Source organism: Melanotaenia boesemani, chromosome 20 (assembly GCF_017639745.1).
Source record: "Melanotaenia boesemani isolate fMelBoe1 chromosome 20, fMelBoe1.pri, whole genome shotgun sequence".
NCBI classification, from domain to species: domain Eukaryota; kingdom Metazoa; phylum Chordata; class Actinopteri; order Atheriniformes; family Melanotaeniidae; genus Melanotaenia; species Melanotaenia boesemani.
This window is the reverse complement of record NC_055701.1, coordinates 27704765-27728769: the sequence shown is the minus strand read 5'-3', so window position 1 is coordinate 27728769 and position 24005 is coordinate 27704765. Positions and strand designations below refer to the sequence as shown.

Sequence of the window (24005 nt, the reverse complement as noted above, 5' to 3'; positions counted from 1 at the left end):
TTTGGAGCCTTGGTTTCCTGTCCAGATGTTTGTATCTGTCATTGTGCTTCATTTCAAAATGTCTTCTTACACCGTGTTCTTTCATCACAACCTCACTGTCCCCACACAGAAGACACAGCTTTGTCCTTAACATCCGTAAACATATGCTCTGTTTTCCACTTTTCCTTTAGTCCTTTTTTGGGGAGAGGGGGTGTTGACAAAGCTGGGTGGTTCCATCAGGCTGCTATAGAACAAGTGAGGTATGTGATTGACTCACCAATGCATTGTGGGACTTGAAGTATTATAGTGGTGCGTGCACTCTATCAGCAGGCCAGCTCTAATAGTGATTAGATATGATCATGTGGGCCAAAGATAATTCATTTAGGGGCCAGTTGTGGACCCGCAAGCTTGAGGTTGACACATGTGGTATAAAGTGTTATGTATAAAGTGATTTGCCTTCCAACATCTCTATTTCTTTTTAAAGTTACTTTGATTCTAACTCGTTATCATGTCCATTTACAAGAAGTATGAGTGACCTAAGCATTCCTTTCTGTAGGAGCTCTGTTGCCAAATTCTCATTTGTCTATCAAAGTGTGCGGTGCTGCAGAATGAGAAAAAATCTAATAGAATTTTATTTCTCTTTAAAGACCATGCTCAAAAAATTCCTACCGATGCTATAATCACCTTTATATTATTGTGTCTTGTATTTAAAAAAAAAATGTTATTACTCTATTGTACATATCTGTGTATATGAAAACAAGATATGTGTTTATGCATTTTGTCTGTGTCGGAGAGGAGGGGTATGGGCTGGGGAGGTGGATGTTAAGCGCTAGGATTCTCTCGGCTAAAGCACACAAATAAAAAATATAAATATAACATGCAGACATAAGTAAGTAAAAGCAGTGCATTGCCCAGGTGGAATGTGTCTGACCCTCTTCTGGACATGGGTGGTGTAGATGGGGTCCTGGGCCCTCATGCATAAAACTGTGCGCAGCAAAGCAAACTACAGGTGCAAAAAGGAAATGTGGCACACTTCAACTTTCAGATTTATAAAAGCGTGCGCACACACGTCCTACGCTGCTTTCCGTTTATAAATCAGAATCAACTCCAAAGTGGGCGCACGTAAGGAAACGCCTTCCTACGGCCACATGGTGGCTATAAATGGTCAGGTGGAATATGATACATATTGACGACATCATTTGCATTATGGCTCAGGAGAGAAGAAGCAGAATTTGTTGGGATGTGAGACTGAGATCCTGATGGACCACGCTGATAAATGTAAAAATGATTGGTGGGCATGGCGTGGGCATTACTTGTGTCAGAAAGGCAGAATAGTGACAGCTGGTGGCAGATGATGTCAATGAAGTGTCAGAAGAGAAGACACGCCAGAGGCATCGGAACGTGTGGCTGGATATTTCAGTCAGTAGAGCATCTGTCTGCCATGCAGAAGATTGAAGTTTGAATCCCACAGGGGTGAACAGTAACACCTTCCAGTTGGGGCCTTAGGCAAGACGCTGCAGCCCACAGTAAATTGTTTTGGAGAAAAGCGTCTGTTAAATGACAGTAATGATGCCGGTAACGTAGTCTTTTGTTTTAATGTCTAAAATAAATATGTACAGGTACATCTGAGATTGGTAGCAGTTAATTTAGTGTTAAATAGTATTTCTTTATAGTTCCTGGGTGTTCCAGCTGGTCACTTCTAGACCTCCAGTCTGTCTCACTTTGCTAGATCTCAGAATAAATGACTTACTTTTCACATTTTCTTTAACTGACTGGTAAATGTTGGCAGCAGACTCTCCACCTCATAATTTCCTTGATTTTATTCTGGACTGTTGGTGTTGCAGTTTCCAGTTTTCTCATATTTTGTGCATACGCCGGAGTCAGAGTTTGCGTGAAGGTAGGAACATTCTCCCAGCAAGTTTGGTTTTTATAAATCCCAAAAGTTGACTATATTTGGCGTACGCTGGTTTTTGTACTTATGCCTTTAGCTTTATAAATGAGGCCCCAGATCTGGTGATGGTGGCTCACAATCCCCTGAGCTGTCCTCACCATTTGGGCTAAGTTCCTCTTGTCCTGTGCTGTGCAGCTGTCATACCACACGTCACACTGAGACACAGAATGCTCTCCATGATGGTTGTGTAAACGTTCACCAGCAGCTGAGAAGAGAGTCCCATCAGCTTCACCTTCCTGAGAAAGGAGAGCTGTTGTTGGCCTTCTTCACCAGGTGTGAAGTGTTCACAATCCAGCAGAGGCAGAAGAAAAGTGGATGTCCAGGAACTTAATGCTGTCCGTGCTTATTACAGGAGGTCTTCCTGAACTCCTGTAATCTGCTAGGACCTCCCTTGTCTTGTTGATATTAAGAACCAGATTGTTCTTGGAACACCATTTTGTAAGACTCTGGACCTCTTCTCTGTAGTGGGTCTCATCATTGTTGGATAGGAGATCCACCACGGTGGGATCGTCCGCAAACTTCACAGCCATGTTGGCGGGGTTGAAGACAGAGCAGTCCTGTGTGAAGAGGGTGAGGAGGGGAGGGCTGAGCACACAAGTAACAATAAACAAATAAACAGTATGGTTTTGAAGCTCTCCACAGCACAGAATCTGCTGTTTTAAAGGTTTTTAATGATCTTTTACTCTTTACTGACTCCAGTGAATCCGCTGTTTGAGTTATTTTAGATCTTAGTGCTGCTTTTGATACAGGTAATAACAGAATTTTAATTTCTTGGCTTGAATAAAGTGTTGAAACCAAGTGAACCTCGCATAAATGGTTTAAATCATATCTTACGAATAGACATTTCTCTGTTAACATTGTTATCCCCCTCTTCTCCCCCTTCTCCTCTGGGGTTCCCCACTTGTCCATTCTGGGTCCAATTTTCTTTTCACGCTTCCTCTAGGTTCTCTTTTTAGACAATATGGCATCTCTGAGTATCGTGCTGATACTTAGATATACATCCCTCGAAAGTGCAACAGACAGACTCTCCTCAGGAGTCCTGGATGGTCCAAAACCCATTTTTACTTTCTGCTTTCAAACCAGACTGAGCTTCAGCATTTTTGTTGATTTTCATTTTAATACTTGTCCTTTTCTTACTTTTACTTCTTTTATGTTGTTTTACTGTCATTTTGTACTCTATCTGTTATTTGTATTATTAATTTCTTTTAAAGTTGTACAGTACATTGGTCAACACCTGCTGTTTTCAAATGTGTTCATAAATAAAGTTGACTTGATAATGACCAGTTAGTCCAGACTGAGCAGTCTGGGCTGATGAGAGAATTTCTTCTTATTTTCCTGCAGGTGGTGTGTAAAGATAACAGTTTCTTCAGTTACTCCATCCCCAGCTGGTTCAGCACCACCAAACATGTCCGAGTCCTGACCAACAGACTCTGCTCGCTGGATGATCTACTCTGCAGTAAGACTTACCTCCAGCTGCCGTCTATCCATGCAAGGAAAATATTCCAGCATTTTTTAAATTAAAAATAGAAGAAATGAAGAAAAAAATTCAAATTAAGAGTTGCGTTTTCCCATCAACTCAGTCTAATTTGTTTTTAGGTAAAACCTGCTACAACTCTGTGAACATTGGCTTCCTCATTGACGGCTCATCTAGTGTCGGACAAGGAAACTTCCAGCTGGTCCTGGACTTCCTGGCAGGAATCACCCGGAGCTTTGACGTCTCAGATGTGGGAACTCGTGTTGGTCAGCTTTACAACATGCAGTGACTTCCTGTTGCTAGGATGGATGGATGGATGGATGGACGGATGGACAGACAGATGGATGGACGGATGGATGGATGGAAGGATGGACCGAAGGATGGATGGATGGATGGACGGATGGAAGGATGGACCGAAGGATGGATGGACGGATGGACGGAAGGATGGATGGACGGATGGACGGTTGGGCGGATGGATGGATGGAAGGATGGACGGTTGGGCGGATGGATGGATGGAAGGATGGACCGAAGGATGGATGGATGGATGGATGGATGGACGGATGGACGGACGGACAGACGGATGGACGGATGGATGGACGGACAGACGGATGGACGGATGGATGGATGGATGGATGGATGGATCGAAGGATGGATGGATGGATGGATGGATGGATCGAAGGATGGATGGATGGATGGATGGATGGATGGATGGATGGATGGATGGATGGATGGACGGACAGACGGATGGACGGATGGATGGATGGATGGATGGACGGATGGATGGACGGACGGACAGACGGATGGACGGATGGATGGATGGATGGATGGATGGATGGATGACTGAGTGTGTTTGTGCTGCAGGTGCAGTTCAATTCACCTATGACCAGAAGCTGGAGTTTGGGCTGTTTGACCACCCCAGCAAAGAGGAGACCATCAACGCTCTGCAGAGGATCTCCTACATGAGCGGAGGAACGTCCACTGGATCAGCCATCAGCTTTGCCACCCAGAGCCTGTTTAGGTAACCCTGGCTGAGTTTTATGTCTGTAATTACACAGTTTCTAATATAACAATAGTCTCGACAGTTTTCTGAACTTGATCACGCCTTTTCGCACCTGGTTTACACCTAAATTAAGGCTTCTGAATGATTAATCCAGTTATCTTTTTGTTCATTAAGATATGTACAATACACCCATTTATGATAGCAGTACATGCCCCCTTCTGCTAATATGGACATAGCGTGACACCCTGCTCTCGCTCACAAGCAGGCTGCAGATGCAGCACCCATAGGCCCTCTTCCTCATCTCTGGGGACTTCGGTCATGCCTCTCCATCAGTTGTTCTGCCAACATTCACAAGTCACGTGTCCCACCAGAGACAATAAAATACTGGACTTGTTTTCTGCCAACACTAGGGAGGCATATTCTGCATCCCCCTTCCTCCTCTAGGGAGAGCTGATCATCATATTATACATCTCCAGCCTGTGTATAAACCTGTTGTACACAGGCTGTGGTCCCACATACAGTGATGGGGTGGACAGCTGAGAGTGAGGAGGCTCTTAGGGACTGCTTCAACATCACTGTGTGGACAGAGCTCTGCGACCCACATGGAGAGGACATTAATGCCATCACAGACTAGTTTTGTTAACAATGTTCCTTTCAAGGAGGTGGGAGAGCTTTCAGATCTCCTGAAGAAGCTGAGAAGAACGATCAGAGAGGGGAAGGCCATCTACAAGAGGAAGATGGAGGAGCAGCTGCAGCAGCAGATCTTTGGTGGGGTGTGGAGAAGCCTGAAAACTATCTCAGGCTTCAAAATGTCCCACTCACAGGCTGAGGGGGACCTGAGTTGGGTCAATGATCTGAACCTGCATTTCAATAGGTTTGATCAAGCACCCATTCCTCCCTCCATGCAGCTGCATTCAAACACATTGACACCTGGACTACCCCCTGTAGCTCTTCACACCTCTGGTTCATTCTGCCATCAAAGCACTACACACCTCCTTGTAACCTTTGTGTTGCTATTATGAGACAACAATACTGGCAGTCCTAATGAGCAGAGTTTGTTGTTCAGGCTAGTTTCAGAAGAACAAGTTCAACTCCAGGAGAGGAGAATAAAGAAATCTGACAAGATTATACGGTACCATGTTTTATATAAAACCAGGAAACAACATTAACATTCAGTGTAAAGAATGATAAATCATAAATCCAGCATTCATAAATCCAGCATGTGTATATTCATACAAATGAAACATTCAAGTCTCTGTGCATTTAGATATCTGGTACCAGATCCTGTGCATACAATTGTATGCAGAAAAGTACAAATCTGCTCGCTGAAAAAAGGAGCACCCGATTTAACAAAACCCAACACTGAGTGTCCAGAGGAAATCCAGGTGTGTTGGAAGGGGGTGCACGTTTTGCAATGATGTAGATGCTGTGCTCCCATTTATCTGCAAGTTTGTGTTTCCCATGAAGCCTGATATTCCACACCAAGACTCTGTCCCCTTCCTCCAGGCTCGACGGAGTGACTCGCTGATCAATGCGACATTTATTCCTTTGGGCAAATTTTGCAGCATACTTAATAGGAAGTTGGAAACTCTTTTCAAGCCGAAACCGCAGGTCATGAACCTGCTGGGAATGAGAAGCAGCCTGTTCCTCACGCTGAGGCAAGCCAAATCCAGATTCACAGGAAGTTGCAGTTTTATGCCATATAAACATTAGTTCATGCGGCATAAAACCGGTAACATCGTTCCAAGGGCAGTTGTAAGCGTGCACTAATGGTTTCACATAATCCTTCCATTTGGCTTTTTTGTGATGCTCCAGAGTACCAAGCATATTGAGTAAGGTACGATTAAACCTCTCAACTGGGTTTCCCTGAGGATGGTAAGGGGTTGTTCTGTTCTTGACAATGCCAGCAAAACGACAAAGTTCTTTGATCAATTTTGATTCAAAGTCAGGTCCTTGGTCTGTGTGGAGGTGTTCAGGTATTCCATAACACACAATGAAGTTCTCCCATAAACATTTTGCCACGGTCTTCGCCTTCTGATTTGCCATAGGAATGGCTTTTGCAAACTTTGTGAAGTGATTTGTCAAAACGAGAATGTCTCTGGTATTGATCTGATCTGGTTCCAGCTGCAGATAGTCCATACAGAGAAGTTCCAGGTAACAGGTACTTAAAATGTTAACAAGAGGTGCAGACCTTTCTGAAAGTGCCTTACGCCTCACACAACAATTACACGTTATAACCCTGGTTTCAGCATCTGCTGCCTTGTGGGGCCAGAAAAACCAGGAGCGCTAAGGTCTAAAGTCCGTGTCCTTGATGATGACATGGGTCCGTGGGTCCACGTAAGCTGGTGAGTACAACTGACCTCGGCTTATCCGGTAACACTAGCTGGAATGAAACTAGATGTCTGTCCTGCCTCCTCCGGTACAAAATATCCTCCCGCAGCTCAGGCGATTGAACTCCCTCAGCAACAGCACAAGGTCTGGGAGTTCTTGCCTTGCCTTTGGGGGAATCTGATGGATGACCTCTCTGATTACAGGATCCATACTCTGCATGTCCTTGAGATCCATTATTGCTATGGAGGGGACAACTGGAAATCCGTTGTGTTCCTCGCTGGCTAACAGCCAGGGACTGCTTTAGCCGACAGACTCAGAGATTCAGCCAAGGTAAAAGAACACTCTGCAGGACAGCTGGGCTGGCTGCATACAAGACAATGTTGACAGATGGCAGAAACAGTGTCACAATCCAGCTCTTAAATTGCCCAGATTCAATTACCCACTCCTCTGTGAATCTGTGGAGTAGGTCACAGTCCCTCTGTACTGTCTGATCAGATGGGGGACAATGAGGGCGATGTGATAAAGCATCAGCATCAAGGTTCTGTTTTCCCACTCGATAGGCAAGGCAAGGCAGTTTATTTGTATAGCACATTTCATGTACAGGATAATTCAAAGTGCTTTACATAAAACAAAGACATTACAGATATTTAGAATAGTAAAAGGCATCAACACATAATCACAATAAAATAATAAATTACATTAAAATGATTAAAAGCAAGATAAGTTAAAAAAGTTACCCTGCAGATTTCATGCATGGGGCATGAGAAAAGAAATGTTTTTAACCTGGATTTAAAAATGTCTACATTTGGGGAAAGTTTAATCTCCACTGGCAGTTTGTTCCATTTGTTTGCAGCATAACAGCTAAATGCTGCTTCTCCATGTTTAGTCTGGACTCTGGTCTGGACTAGTTGACCAGAGTCTTTGGATCTAAGAGCTCTGCTAGGTTTATATTCTCTGAACACATCACAGATGTATTCTGGGCCTAAACCATTCTAGGATTTGTAAACAAGCAGAAGGGTTTTAAAATCTATTCTGTGACTGACTGGAAGCCAGTGTAAAGATTTCAAAACTGGTGTGATGTGTTCAGATCTCTTAGTCCTGGTTAAAACTCTAGCAGCAGCGTTCTGGATGAGCTGCAGATGTTTAATGCTCTTTTTAGGAAGTTCTGTTAAAAGATCATTACAGTAGTCCAGCCTACTGGAGATGAATGCATGGATGAGTTTCTCTTGGTCTTTCTGGGAGACTAAACTTTTAATTCTGTTGATGTTTCTGAGCTGGTGAAAAGCTTCTTAGCGAAGCTTTCATGTGGCTGCTGAAAGTCAGATCTGAGTCTATCAACACTCCCAGGTTATGAACTTGGTTGGTGATTTTAAGAGCCCGAGTCTCCAGGTGTTTACCAATGCTGACCCTCTTCTCTTTGCTACCAAACAGAATAACCTCAGTTTTGTCTTCATTTAATTGTAGGAAATTCTCCCTCATCCAGGTGTTTATTTGCTCCAGACACTGACGCATTAAGTCTATTGGACTGCAGTCATCTGGTGACAGAGACACATAAAGTTGTGTATCATCTGCATAACTTTGATAATTAATGTTATAGTTCTGTAATATTTTACCCAAAGGGAGCATATACAAGTTGAACAGAAGAGGTCCAAGGACTGACCCCTGGGGGACTCCACAAGCTGCCGATCATAACAAAATAACTCCGGCCTTCTAAATAGGACCTGAACCAGTTAAGGACCGCTCCAGAAAGTCCAACCCAGTTTCCAGCCTGTGCTACAGGATTCTGTGATCTACAGTATCAAACACAGCACTGAGATCCAACAGAACCAGGACTGATACTTGACCAGAATCGGTATTCAACCTAATGTCATTTAACACTTTGACCAGAGCTGTTTCAGTGCTGTGATGAGGTCGGAAGCCAGACTGAAATTTATCAAGATTTCCACTTTCATTTAAAAAGTCATGAAGCTGGTGAAATACAACTTTTTCAATAATCTTGGAAATAAAAGAGAGGTTAGAGACAGGTCTATAGTTGTTCATTATAGAGGCGTCTAGAGTCCTTTACTTTAGGAGGCTTAATAGCAGCTATCTTTAGTGACTTGGGAAAAATGCCTGATGCCAGCGAGCTGTTAACTATCAGTAGGAGATCACTTTCTACTGAGGTAAAAACTGGTTTTAAAAAGTCGGATGGTATCATGTCCAGAGTGCATGTTGTTGATTTTAAATGCCAAACTGTTTCTTGTAGGACTTTAAAATTCACCATTTTAAATTGCGACATGACAGCAGAATTGTTTCCGGGTTTTAGACACAGACTAATTTTCTTGTTTGACTGTGTGGAATTAATATTTTGCCTAATTGTTTTAATTTTTTGGCTAAAAAAGTTTGCAAATTGGTTGCATTTCTCAGTGGAAAGGAGCTCAGGGCTTATCTGTATAGGAGGATTAGTAAGTTTTTCAATCATAGCAAACAGAGTGCGAGAATTGTTGACATTCCTGTTAATCATTTCAGATAAATGCAGCTCTCTGGCCTTGCACAGCTCATTGTTATAGTTACACAGGCTTTGTTTGTACAGCTCATAGTAAATTTGAAGTTTATTTTTCCACCATTTCCGCTCAGTTTTTCTGCATTCTCTTTTTAGGCTGGTAACCCCATTGGTGTTTCTCCATGGTGTTTTCTGTTTGCTCAAGTTGCTCTTGATTCTTATCGGTGCAACAGCATCCATTACATTCAAGATTTTCAGATTGAAATGATCCAGGAGTCCATCAACTGACTCTGCACTGGTTGTTGGTAACATAGCTATGGCCTCCACAAACTTAGCACTTGTTCTTTCATTAATGTATCTCTTCCTAACGGAGAAGCAGGTTGGTTGGACATTCTGAGTGATCAGTAAATCAAACAAAATACAAAAATGGTCAGACAAGGCCAAGTCAGTGACCGATACTGCAACTTGAAGGTATAAGTAGATAGGGAAGCAAGCCATCTGTGACTGGTGGCATCCAACTTAGCCAATGTTAACAGGTAAGTGAATGGATTGTTATCAGTCCACAAAGTGGGCCCCATACAGGTAATCATGGAATTTTTCACACACCACTTTACTGCAAGGAATTCGAGTTTGTCTCGTGCTCTCAGAAGACCACGGCTAGCGTAGGCTATCACTCGTAGCTGGCCTTCCTGTTCCTGGTATAAATGCAGCTCCGAGCCCAGTGATGCTGGCATCAGTATGCAGGATACATGATAGTTTTGGATCCGCAAAGCCAAGGACCAGGGAACTAGTCAACTTCTTAATGAGGGTTTCAAACGGTAGCTGACAGGCAGGTGACCATCACTCACCGAAGGGCTGTTTGGCATCCCAGATCTTGACTGGACTAGACTTTTTCTGGGTCTTGGAGGTTGATACATAGCCACATGTCAAGTCATTAAGAGGCTTTGCGATAGCAGAATACACCTTAATGAACCTTCGGTAATATCCAGCAAAACCTAAGAACAACTTAAGCTCCTTCAGAGTCCTTGGAATTGGCCAGGATTTTAAGGCAAGAATCTTATCAGGGTCTGTCTCAACTCCTTTCTCCGAAACATTGTGTCATAGATACCTCACAGATGTCTGGAAAATTTTACATTTCTCAGGAGATCGTTTCAGACTGAACTCTTTTAAACAATGTTATACCCTCAGCAGCCTCCTCTCACGCTCTTTCAGGGAATCTGAAAAGACAATAAGATCATCCAAAAAGACCAGAAATTCTTTCAATTGGAGATCCCCAATGCTTTTCTCCATTAAAAGCTGGAAAGTGAATGGAGCATTTGTCACCTCTTGGGGCATTCGGTTGAATTCCCAAAATCCAATGGGCGTCACAAAAGCTGTTTTAGCTTTGTCAGCTTCATCCATCTCGACCTGGTAATACCCTGATTTTAAATAGAGAACCACTTTGAACCTGACAAGGCCAAAAGCGACTCTTCTAGACTAGGCAAAGGATAAGCATCCTTGAATGTCTGAAGGTTCAACTTCCAGTAGTCGATGCATAAGCATATATCCCCATTCTTTGTCCGGACCACAACAATGATTCTCTGATTATTCCAGCCTCCAAGATGTTGTCGAACAGCCTCGGTGTCATGAGAGTGAATGGGCCTAGCTCTGAGTTTAAATAGTGTTTCATCATGCAGCTTTATGCAATGTTTCACCTTGTCTGTACGGCCAAAATCCATGTCACTGAGCGAGAAGAATTCAGGAATCAGGACTTCAGTATTAAGTCTCTCGATAATCTCACCTTCCACTCAGAAACAGAACAGATGACTCTCCGAAATCCAACTTTAAAGCAGTTCATGGACACACTGTGCTAGAGGACCTGAGGTGACATGGCAAGTTCATTGATGATGGAAAGAGGTGGAATGGTCACATCCTGGTCAGATTCATTGCTTATGTGGCAGTATGAGGTGAGGAAGTGCAGTATTAACCAATCAGCGGAAGGGGGCGATGTATTTAAGCAGGCGAGGAGCCAGTCTTGGACAGGGTTCGTCTGGTTGGCAGATCGCCTGACTTCCGGCTGATGTGGAGATTGTTGCTGCGCGTAGAATTGGCTATCACCTTGAGACTGCGGTAGTAGGTTAACCTCACTTCTCCTGCTGTATCGGTTTTTTTTTACTATCAGTAAGTGTTAACAGACTGTGCTCCAGTAGGAAAACATGTGTGTTGTGCTGCCTCTCGTGCTGGAACGGCTTCTCTGTGTGACGAGCGCTGGTCATCCGGGTAGGTCAATCCACGGTTGGTGGGCGCTTTTCCCAGCTGCATCGGATTTTCATGGCTATCTGTTTTTGTTTTAGGGGGATTTATCTGACGGCATTTTTACGATACAGCCACCTTCTAGACAACAGGCAGCAGTCCGCGGTGGCGTGTGGATCAAGAGCTTCACAGCCATTCCCCACGCTGACAGACCGCTGCTCGGCGGATTGATGCTGCTTTGCTTATTTTAATTTTTTTGGATTCATTTTAAGTTATTGGGGACGCATTTTATTTTCTGCTGCTCCACTGGAAGCCCGGGACGAGGCCCGCAACGAAGGTTGATACTGGCTGGTGGCTTCCAGTGTGGATATTTTATATTGTACCAGTTTTATGTTTGTTTATTTATTGTCTTTTATTTTGGCGTGCCCAAACTCCACGGTTCTTGTACTAATTGTATTTTATTCTTTCTTTTAGTGGCCGGAAAGCGTAGGAGTTGGTGGTGCCTTAACAGTGTGGGTCCCTTTTCCTGGTTTGCTCCTCCCCTCGTTTGCATGCTGAGCACGTCTGCCTGTGCTGTGTGACCGAAGTGAGGTGTGAAGAGTGTTTATCTTGCACGTGTGTCTGGGGTGGTTTTAGTTTGGCTCCCTTCACTTCGTTTGGCCCACCTTCCTCCCGGTAAGCTTCCGCCATCTTTTAATGTTGGACCGTGAGTTTCTTTTTAGTCCTGCTTTGTTTTGTTTATTTGAACAATAAAGATTGTTTAATTATTTGGACGCTGGTCTCACGCCTCCTTAGTAAAACGAACCTGTGTGCTTTGTTGGAGTTCCTGTTATCATTCCCCGCGGTGAAAGTCCCGGGGTGGCGTTGTCTGCAACTAATTATACGATTTACTGGCTTTTAGCCTGTATAGCATCCAGAGCTAATGTGTATGTAACCTCTGGCTCCCCCGAGCTTGCCACACTTATGATAACCGGAATCTTTTCTTGGATTCGGTTCGAAAGTGTAATTAGCAGATTTCTGACACATAACCCCCCTGGCAGTGATGAGGGTGGATGTCCCACGAGCCCATCTACCAGATATAGGCATGTTGACAGGAATGGAGCCATTGATGACAGTGGTGTGGCCTGCAGGAATAAGGACAGGAAGCTGGCTGGCCAATCTCACCACTCCATCACTGCCCACCTGTTGTTGCTAGTGGTGTATCTGCAACAGTTTAAGTATTGCTTTGTAGCCATGGGCAGACGGCTGGAAGCTAGAATTACTCCCCAAATACTGGCTATAGAGTGGCTCCAAGGTGTTCATGCCAAGGATTGGTGGACTCTGCCGTCAGGAACAGGTGCTAATGTAGCAACATCAAAGTCAGCTGCCAGGAACTCACTGCACATGTGACCACCATCTCCACATATCCGAGATAAGGAACAGCTTGTCCTGCGGCTACTTCGACTTGTAGTAAGACACAGAGGGGTTTTACAGGTTGGTTTGCCAAATTCTGGCAAATTGGAAACATTCAAGTCTGTGCATTCAGATATCTAGTACTAGATCCTGTGCATACAATTGTTGGCAGAAAAGTCCAAATCTGCTCGCTAAAAGAAGGAGCACAACCCGATTTAACAAAACCCAAGTCCAGGTGTGTTGGAAGGGGGTGCACGTGAAGCTGTTTGGGTTAACTTGCCATCAAAACCTGGCCTGTATAAAGAACAGGATCCAATATATTTCTAGTTTGCACACATGATCAAAATACATCCAAAAATACCAATACTAAATAACACAAATTGCACTATACATAGAGGTACCAGAAATCCAATATTGTAGAATATATAACTGATTCAAAATATAAATATATATATTATATATATACAGATCGCATCTCATCACCAATTGTATGCCAAATGCCATACTGATTGGCTGCATATTGAAAAATAAATAATAAAGTTTGGCTCTTAATATGACTCAATCTACATTCAGCACCAACAACAAGTAGCTTCATAATATGTTTCACAATGATTACATTTCATTTGGCTAATGACTTCAGAGAAAACAGGTATATAATCCAATGCTAACTGCTCCATACAAACAATTGCAGTGGGTAGGATAATCAATGGAAATGCATGGGAGGCTAAGCTAATGTTAGCGCCACTCACCAATTCTGTGGATTATATCAACAGCTCCACTCTGTTCGATAGTTGACTCCTACATACCAAGATTGATTGCACGTTAGTTTAGATAGTTATACGATGAAATAAGCGGCATAATCATAACGTACCTTGCAGCAGTGTGTCTCATACGTATCTGCCGGTGGCAGATTACTACCAGTTTTATGTTACCCAGATTGGCCCCACCCGATCACGTGACACAACGTGATCACCACGTAGGCAACTATGTAACCGCGTATACGGCAATACACACTGGGGAGTAGAAATTACACGCAGGGGAGTACTGCTGTTATCACCCAGGTTACACCCAGCCACCCCTCCAGCACAGAGCCCCCCTGCCCACCACTCTCCTTTACAGCAGCCCAGGTGAGAAAGGAGCTGAGGAGGATCAAGGTGAAAAAAGCTGCTGGACCAGAAAGCATCAACTCCAGGCTCCTTAAGTCCTGCGCAGATGAACTGTGTGGAGTTATGGAGCAGATCTTCAGCCTGAGCCTGAAGCTGAAGGTGGGACCACAGCTCTGGAAGGCCTCCTGTGTGGTACCAGTGCCAAAGACATCTCAAGCCAGAGAACTCAGCAGCTACAAGCCAGTGGCCCTCGTGTCCCATCTGATGAAGACACTGGAGAGACTGATCCTGGTACACCTCCGCTCCATGGTGGGACCCTCCATGGATCCACTGCAGTTCGCCTACCTGGCATCGGAGTGGAAGACACAATCATCTTCCTGCTGCACTGTGCTCTGGCTCACCTGGAGAAGCCCGGCAACACTGTGAGAATCATGGTTTTTATTTCTCCGGTGCTCCTGAAAGCCATACTGGAGAGGACTGGGGTGGACCTTCATGTGGCAGCATGGATTCTGCACTATTTTAGAAACCAGCCCCAGTTTGTGAGACCCGGGAATGTGTCTGACCTGCACCGTAGGTGTCCCCCAGGGGACGGTGTTGGTCCCGTTTCTCTTCACCCTCTACACTGCAGACTGCAGAAACAACATGGACAGTTGCGTTCTGCAGAAATTCTCAGATGATTCTGCGATTGTCGGACTAATCACTGAGGATGACGACATGAACTACAGAGAACTGACGCAGAACTTTGTGGACTGGTGTGACTGGACAGAAGCTCGACAAAGTCATCAGGTAGTTCAGTTCTGTCCTGGGCTGGTCTCTGGATTCAGTGCAGGAGGTAGTTGACAAAAGGATCTTGGCAAAACTGACCTCCATACTGAACCATGAGTACCCCAAATTTTATATATTTATATACATGTTTATGTTCATATTTATATACTGTACATACTCACCCTATCAGACCAGATACTGGACATTCTATTACTTATTGTGTGTGTGTGTTTATATATATATATAAATCACCTGTGTGCTTCTGCTTACTGCACCTGTACTGTTGCAACAAAGCAATTTTCCCACTGTGGGACTAATAATGGTTTTCTTATTCTTATTCTTATTTAAATGACCAGGACTGCATTGCACAAACCAGATCCACCTGGTGTCATTTGTTCCAATGAAGGAAATGCCAAGTTGCTGTTTTCACTGCTCAGTCTACCCCCCTGCTGGTGCTCAGCTGTCTGCCTTAATTCTTTAAAGTAATTTTTCAATAAGAAAATAACAAAATAAAATCTACCAGGACCTGAGTCAAACTCCACACGCAGAATTTGATCTGCCATCACATTAATTCTGTTTTCCAGCTCCACACCCTTCATCACAGCTGATTCTGGTTTCCTTACCATCCACATCCTCCTTAATCTGAGTGTGGCCTTCACAGCCCTTTAGAATAGTTTCAGTCTCACCTTACAGACCACAGTCAGTTTATCCAACTTCTCAGGCCTCCCCTGTTCCCACTGGTGTGCCTCTGGGATCTGTTTGGGGGTTGCTTTTTTCACTATTAACCCCCTTCCCTTTGTCAGTATTTTCCAAAAATATAAATTACATTTTCACTGGTATACAGATGACACCCAGCGCTCTGTGTCTTCCACCTTCCCACCTTCCTCCCACTGTGCCAGTGAACTATAATCCAAACTTTCCTAACATTTTCTTCACCTAAATAAAGAAAAAAAAAATCAATTCTCCTGAGTAGAACAAAATCTACATGATCTAAATCTCACAGATTTTCCATCACAGCTGACACCTCCGTAACGGGTGTTGTCCTCAGTCGTTCTTTATCAGTTTATAATGTCCCTCGGTCTACATATTTCTATCTACAATACATTAATAATCTGCGCCCCTTCCTCACCTCCCCCCAGTACCACCACCATAATTGTTCATAGTATTAGTTTATTATGAACAATTATGTCCACTTAATTACTCCTGTTTTGTCTTGCTCATAAATCCTTTTCACTCCACCAGTTTTATTCACATCGACTTTCCAAACTTATGTAAACATTTACGTTCATCCATCATTTCATATCTGTCTGACCTTGTCCTTCTGTCATCACCTTACCTTCCCTTCCTCCTACCGTCCATCGTGAGAACCAGGACATTCAGCTGGTCTGAACCTCTGTACCATCACACATCAGAAACATCGACTCTCTTTCTCTGTTCAAGTTCAAACTCAAAATATCTGACTTCATTTCATCCACACTGAAACATTTTAAGTGTTTTTAGCTTATTGATCACTGATTTTCTGTTTATTTCTCTGTGGTTTTCATACTTATTCTGTTTTCTGTGAGTATTGAATGGAAATGAGAGCACTGAAGTTGAGAGGGAGTCAGCTCTTCAGCCTGGACTACAGATTCATTGTTATTTTTTTCCTCTGGCAGGGAAACAAAACGAGGTCACAACTTTCTCATCGTGGTAACTGACGGCCAATCATACGATGATGTCAGAGGTCCAGCGACAGCTGCACACAGACAAGGTACGATTTGCTACGATCTGCTGCACATGCTCACTTTTCTTCACGGCTCTGGGTTGTGGGTTGGTTTGAAATAAAGAATTTACTTTTTGGACCACATTATGAGACTATATGAGACCGGACAAACTGGTAGAGCCAGATTAACCTGTTTCTCCGGTTCTCTGTCATCAGGCATCACCATCTTCTCAGTTGGTGTGGCCTGGGCGCCCCTCACTGACCTCAGATGGATGTCCTCAGAGCCAAAGGACAGCCACACCTTCTTCACCAGAGAGTTCACAGGCCTAGCAGAGTTTGTCCCTCTGCTAGTCCGAAGCATCTGCCGAGACTTCACCGAAAACAACTGAGAACACACAAACATGTGGGTTTGTAAGTCTGTATCTGTAGGATCATTTATGCTCCACTTGACCCAGACCTCCTGAACATCCACATCATTGAGTTTCTTCTTTGTTTACACGGTGCAACAGTATGAAAGCCACATCATGCGCCTGCACATACACACACACACACACACACACACACACACACACACACACACACACACACACACACACACACACACACACACACACACACACAGACTTTTTAAGCTGCAGAGTTTTATAAAATGCATGCATGTTGTAGACAGTGAATGACATTTGGAGGATTCCTGGCTGGCCAGACTTCATTTCTTCATTTCTGTTCATGTCTTTTTGTAGAAATAAAGGAATGAATAAGTCTGTCCTGTGGTTGGAGGTGTAGTACCTCCAGTCCTGGTTATACATCTCCCTACAGAAGCCACTTCACATCACTGGCTGCGTTCACTGACCCTAATAATCCTCTGTTAATCTAACTGACCACAGCTGCTGTCTCTCACATTTATTTAAATCCTGTCTGCAGTTTTCACCAGCTTTATGTTTTTTGTTCATGTGTCACACAGGAATTATGACTCACAGAGAAAAACATTATTTTCTCCAAAATTATTCACAAGGACCATCTGAACAAAATAACCAGGAATGTTTAACCAGGAAAATGTCTGTAGTTAGTCACAGCTGATGTTAGTCTCTCTACACCTCAACGGCAGCCATATTTTCTTAATGTAACGTTGTTTTGATGTTTGTTCCTGTCAAATAAGTTTTGGATAAAATAAATCAGATCTACGGACTTTAATTCCAGCATTTACCTTGGCCTTTCATTAAAACGGTGAATGTAATATATGATGCACATCATACTCATGACTTTTAAATAGCAGCTAAAACTTGCTTTTGTTTAGTTTGATTTGTTTTTATATTTCCTGTGTTGTTTTGTGTTTTATTGTTAAAGCAATTTGTGATTTTTATCTTGAAATGTGCTTTATAAATAAAAATTTTACATACTTTACCAGCAGTCCATGACTCTCTGGACCAGTCGGGTCTAATGGGTCCATTTTCTCTGCTTCACTGGTCAATTTAGCATCACAGTGTAGATAATTTATAACGGTGTGCATGAAATCATAAATCAACTATCCTACTCTAGTTTTTCAACAAGCTGCTGAGAAATTATATATATATGTATATATATATATATATATATATATATATATATATATATATATATATATATATATATATATATATATATGTATAATGCTTATTTGCTCAGAGAAACCACATGCAGAGGCTTGCAGTCCAATGCTGCTTCCTCCATGTCCTGCTGCAGCGGTGCTGCATCTGATGTAAGAGAGCGGCTTTATCAAAATAAAGAGAAGTTTTCTGTCTGGCACTTAGGAAAGAAGAAAAAGAACTGATACTTCTCTTTGTCTGTCAAAACTCATGCAGCTGTGCAAAAAAAGTTCATATTTGGATGGGAAACTGCTCCCAAAAGACAATGAGAAACAGTTTTGTGTGTGTGTGTGTGTAACTAAATGCGGTTTTATCCTGGTGGACATACGTTTTGAGGTAAGACAGCAAAGGTAAGACATGTTTGGCAAACATGAAGCCTTCTATTGCCTCTGGTTTGGTGAGTCTTGGTTATAGCAATGAATCTGTGAGACGTGTATTTTCAGTAGAGGTGTTGTTTGTCCACGCGACAATATGAACACAGAGAGCCATAATTTGTATTTACATATTTTTTGGACTTTGTGTACCTGGTCTTTTAATTGTTTGTTGTCTTAACTGTGTTTGGTGGTCACAGAAATGGTTTTACTGAGCTGTTAGCTGAGATTCTGGACTTGTGGATACCACAAGTTACATTTACAGACCTGACATTACAAATAACCTTAAAATTGACCCTAAAATGAATAGAAAGCCAATGCAATGAAGCAGAGTGATCTGCATGTTTCCTTGTACCTGTTAAAAATTGTGCTGAGGCATTTTGCACCAACTGAAGGCATGATAGATTGTCCCAGCTAACTTCAGTTAAGAGAGAGTTACAGTAATCCAACCTGGAGGTTATAAAAGCATGGATTACTGATTCCAAATCGCACGTTGAAAGAAAGGGTTTAACCTTTGCATGATGTCTGAGATTAAAAATCAAGGATTTTATTACCCCATTAACATACTTATCAAAGCTAGGGGGATCATCTATTTTTACACCCAAGTTGGTGACAACAGACTTTAAATGTGGCATCAGAGCTGAGAGATCAGCACAAGGGGCATTTGTGGAGCACTTATAGTGCTTGGAGACAGGTCTAAAGTTGGCTGAATTAGATGTGTCTAGACCAGATTTCTTTTGCAAAGGATGAATAACCACATGCTTAAAGTCCTTCGGTACCTGGCCAGATGTAAGATGTCATATATACTGTGGGAAAGACTTCCTTGAGCAGCAGAGGAGGAACAAATAACTTGAAGAACCAGATGGATTTATACTAGACACAAACTACTCTAAACTAGCGAGAGAAACTGGCTGGAATTGGTCAAGCAAGCCTGAACTGAACACTAATGTAGATGGATCAGTTGAAGGCAGGCCTAAAATCAAACAAAATGGGCATATGGTCAGAAAAGACAGCATCACCAATCTCCACATTAAGAACAGATAATCCATAAGATAAAACCAGGTCCAATGTGTGTCCATGTTCCTGGGTGGCACTAGTAACAGACTGAACAAAGGTAAAACAGTCCACTTAATCCAAAAATTCCTTGACCAGCGGTCTCTCTGGACAGCAGATATGAATATTAAAATCCCCCTCTAATAAAACAGGGTCGGATCTTGTTGCAAAATCAGCCAAGAAATCCGAAAAATCGCTTAAAAAGTGAATCACCGCACAGAGAAGCGGAGGAGAGTAATCCAGCTGGTGGCCTGGGTCGCTGGGTTGATCTAGTCTGCCTCTAGCCCAGGGCTGTCCAGTTTGGGGCCTGTGGGACAATTTTGGCCCTTGAGCAAATAATAAAAAAAAAAAAATATATATATATATATATATATATATTAAGTTTTTTGTAGTTTTTTTTTTTAAGTCATTTTGTTTAAATACAACATCACGATTTCATCACACAATATCATCTTGGGCATAAGTGCAGGCAGCTAAGTTGAGCCAAAGAGCTGGACAAATCTTTCTAACTCATTTGGTTGAGTAGAAGAGTTAAGCTAAGTGTGGAAATGCTCCTTAAACAACTGAGTCTTTAGCTTGCTCTTAAAAGTGGGTAAGGACTCTGCGGCTCGGACGGAGTTTGGTAGATTGTTCCACCACCGGGGGACAACAGAGGAGAAGAGTCTAGCTAATGATTTTGCGCCACGTTGTGGTGGGAGCACTAGGCGTCTTTCACTGGCAGAGCGTAACTGTCGAGAGGGAGTGTAGCTCTGGATTAAGGAGTGGAGGTAGACAGGAGCCGTTTGGGTTATTGTTTTGTAAGCCAGAAGCAGACCGCGTCACGGCCTCAACTGGTTGTAGAGAGAAGGTGCTAACGACAGAGCCCCACACCAGCAATGTAAACAATAACCCGAAACCAAGACAGAAACTCAAGCAGTAACTCACCGAACTGACTGTACCAACCCTGACTGAAATCAGTGCTTGTTCTACTGAAGTTAAACAAATTCTCTCTTTTATACGGGATTTTCCTCAAAATCACCGCCTCTATCTGCTTTGCCCCGAGCAGTGGGTGTGACCCGTGTCACGGCCTCAACTGGTTGTAGAGGTTGTAGCCGTCAACTGTACAAGAAAGCGCCACACGGGCAAGTTATCAGATTAGTTCCATCATCGTGAGAAGTGGACAAGCTTTTTGTGGTGGGTGATTTTGTGTAACAGTGTGACAGTTGCGGCTGAGACCGTGTGCCCAAATCAAACGCAGGCTTTTTCTCAAAAGAGCTTGTCACTGAACACGCCCACCGCATTGAGGACATGGCTGAAGACATTAGGGGCCAAATTGTCCAGAGAGCTAGTCGCTTTTCTGTCCTCTCCATCGTTTGTGATGAAAGCACGGACACAACCGACTCGGCCCAACTCCTAGTCTTCATTGCTTGCTCCCCCTTACTCATTCTTGCTCAGTCCTTAAGAGAGGCTCCTTATTACTCATCGTCCAATCCAGAGCCTGGGGGGTGCGGGGACTTAACTGAAATCAGCTGTTCTCAATCATGTCCAGGTTTCTACATTAATGCAATTAAAACACAGCAAGTGAAAAATAAAACCCAAAATAAAATCCACACAAATGTCAATAGTTAAACTCATGTAAAATGATAAAACAACAAACAACAGAAAACCAGAAAATTGATCCAGAATTGAGCTTAACAAAAATAAAGTCGCACCTTAAATACAATACCATTGTATTTTACACCAAGGTCAACTGTGCGATAAATCCCTTGGCCTGAAAAATGTGATGCAAGATGTGATTGCCATCGTCAAAAACATTTGATCAAAGGCGCTCTCACATCATCAGTTCCCAGCTCTCCTGGATGAGATGGATGCACAGTATGAAGACGTGTTGTACCACCATGGGTCAATGACAAGGACAGGCTCCATGTCTCCCACTTACAGAACTTCTGCATAAAATATGCACCTAATTGTATGCCTACAATGGGTATTCCAGAGACAGTGATGGATTTTTTGGATTTTGTATCAAACAATGATTTTCTATTTCCTGTTATCATTACTCCAAATGTCTTTTTATGACAACAGTTTTGTTAAACATCTTTTTTCACAAGAATGTATTTGCCCTAGAGGCTTGTTTGTCACTTTGGAGCATGTTCTGCTCAGTATGGCTAATTTTTCTACTTAATGTACACTACAGTCAATGTTATTACTGTTACTGATTATAAAAGAATTGTTCAGGGCAGTGGAAATATTTTTGGTCTCATGGAGATATGAATTTATGTTTTACCAAATGTTTTTTAAGGCCTATCTGGATGTTCTGAAATTTCAGGCTGGTAACACAATAAAGAATAGTGTTATTCATTTTTCCACATTACTTTGTATGAAGTTTTATTTTGGACAAATATGCTATAGGCTAAACATATTGAATTTCATACACTGCAACATGAAATTTTAGTTTTGGTCCGCAACCATCCACTCCGAGTCATTTTTGGCCCTCCAATGTAAAGTATTTGGAAACCCCTGCATTAGAATAGCTATATCTCAAAATGGCTCAAAGCTATCTATCTGGATGAACCATGGCTCGATATAGAGCAAGCACTGTGTGAGGATTTAGTCATGTATGACCTGTCATTTATTAGCCCTGCTGTCAGACACTATAAATGTTTTAAAATGATCAACATCAGCTCCTCTCAGACAGACTGCTGGGATTTTCTTACGGGACCAGACACTTCACGTTAGTCTGTCGTAAACGAACATGTAATTCAGGCTAATTGTGTCTTCCACTGGGTAAAAGACAACCTGTTGTCCCCAGCCTATGTCCTGTCCATCTTCCTGTTTGTCTGCACTGAGAAAGTAGGGCAAAAGAAGAGAACAAATTACATTAAAGTTTATAAAAAAAAATGGTCTCGTTCATTTGTTTAATTCTTGAACAGATTTTCTGGTTCATTCAACCAGAAACACAGAAACATTGTTCATGTGTAACCAGGAGGACGGCCAGATAAGAAGTTTATACGTAAGTCATGTTTCGTGTGAAGCAGCAAATGAACAAAACATTCTCCAGTTTCTCCCAGTGGAAACACGACCGCGGTGAAACTGGTTGGATGTTCCACTATTTCAGCCTCCATCATGGATCACCACGGTGACGGCAGTTTTCAGTGTTAATAAAAAGCTGGACATGGATTTTCCTTTGTGGTCTCAATAAACCAAACAGACTCTAAACAGCAATGTTTTCTCTGTAACGTTAACTCCTAAATATCTCACCGGAACATCCGTAACTTTTACATCGAGTTAACGTTATCTGCATCTGCTGGTTTCTACTCAGCTTTGACATGAAGATTCCTCTTCATACTTTGTTTGGGAAACTTTACACAGCTGAAGGCAAGGTGGGAACCACATGAGCTCTCCTAGAAACGCAATTTATGAAATTTTGGCAGAGCTGTATAATATTGACAATAAAATGTATGTTGATTGCTCACAAATTCACGTAGCCTAAAGTATGACTATGGTTGCTATAATTATTGTGACCTCTGAAGCGTAGTGGCACTGCGAGTTAAATTTCTTGTAGGCCTACGTTAAATACAAAATAAAGGAAGTAAATGCATGGCTAACACACTTGCAGTCTTAGCTAATAACTACACAATGTCCAAAAGAAAGCAAGTTAGCCTAACAGCGTTAGGATTTACTAAAAGGCTGAAAGAGCCAGGCCAGCCGGATCTAGCATCTACATCTCATACAGTAGACAAGCCAAAAGAAGCTGGAGATGAGTTTAGCAATAATGTTAACGCTACAGAGGAAGAGTCTAGTAGGTATGCCGATCACGTTGGACATGTTCTGTTACACCTGCTGGAGAAGGGGCAGGGATGACGGTCAAGGTTGCTGCCAGAGCTGCTGCTCGCTGGAGCAGTCAGCAATGGAGAGAATGGAAGGATCCATGCCATGGCTGTTTGGTGACAAGGATGGGATCCTCGGTTGCACTATATGCAGAAATGCAAAATCTCTTCTTTTGGAAAAGGTAATTGGAACGCACCTATGAGAAGAGTGGATTAACGGGAATGTTAGCAACAATGTGCAGAACAATTTGCGCAAAAAAATATACAAATACCAGGAGAGCATAGCACACAAAAGGACAGTGAAGTTGCAGCAACTAAACAAAAGAAGATTCTGCCAAGCAAAGTCAGTGAGATCAATTCCTTATTAATGGCAGAAACAGCAAACGCATTCAGGTTTTTTTAGACATTGTAGAGCTGACACATGGCACAGATGCTGAATCCATCTACAGCAGCCTGAGAAAGAGTACTTGGCGAACTGAATTAGATGATGATTTTTTGGGAAAACATCTGATCAGCATCGCCACAGACAGGGTCCAGTTCTCACGGGCAAAAGCACTGGGGTGATTGCAAGACTTAAACGCAACTTTCCAAAAGTCCAGTCCAGACATTGTCTTGCTTGCCGCCGAGAATTGGCAGTTCATGACTCTCTGAAAGACGTTTCTGGATGTAACCATTTAGTTTTTCATATCCAAGCTGTATGCGTTATACCACGAGTCCACAAAGAATGAAAGCAGCTGCA

General features: G+C 42.7%; 1 protein-coding gene and 1 long non-coding RNA gene across 2 annotated transcripts in view; one reads left to right on the top strand and one right to left on the bottom strand.

The window, feature by feature from the left end:
* The window catches only part of coch (coagulation factor C homolog, cochlin (Limulus polyphemus)), a 70330-nt gene extending 52744 nt beyond the window's left edge, over positions 1-17586 (top strand). The window contains exons 11-16 of the mRNA XM_041971338.1: positions 3272-3386; positions 3527-3670; positions 4266-4422; positions 16368-16462; positions 16631-16817; positions 17376-17586. Coding sequence (XP_041827272.1) covers positions 3272-3386; positions 3527-3670; positions 4266-4422; positions 16368-16462; positions 16631-16803 — 684 coding nt within the window. The 3' untranslated portion in view covers positions 16804-16817; positions 17376-17586. The remainder of the gene's footprint in view (positions 1-3271; positions 3387-3526; positions 3671-4265; positions 4423-16367; positions 16463-16630; positions 16818-17375) is intronic.
* Positions 4969-15505, bottom strand: LOC121630841. Its single transcript, XR_006008605.1, has 3 exons — positions 15372-15505; positions 5390-5396; positions 4969-4979 (listed from the first exon to the last, which is right to left on the bottom strand). It is a non-coding gene; the product is annotated as an uncharacterized LOC121630841 (long non-coding RNA).
* Positions 17587-24005: the final 6419 nt, after the last annotated feature.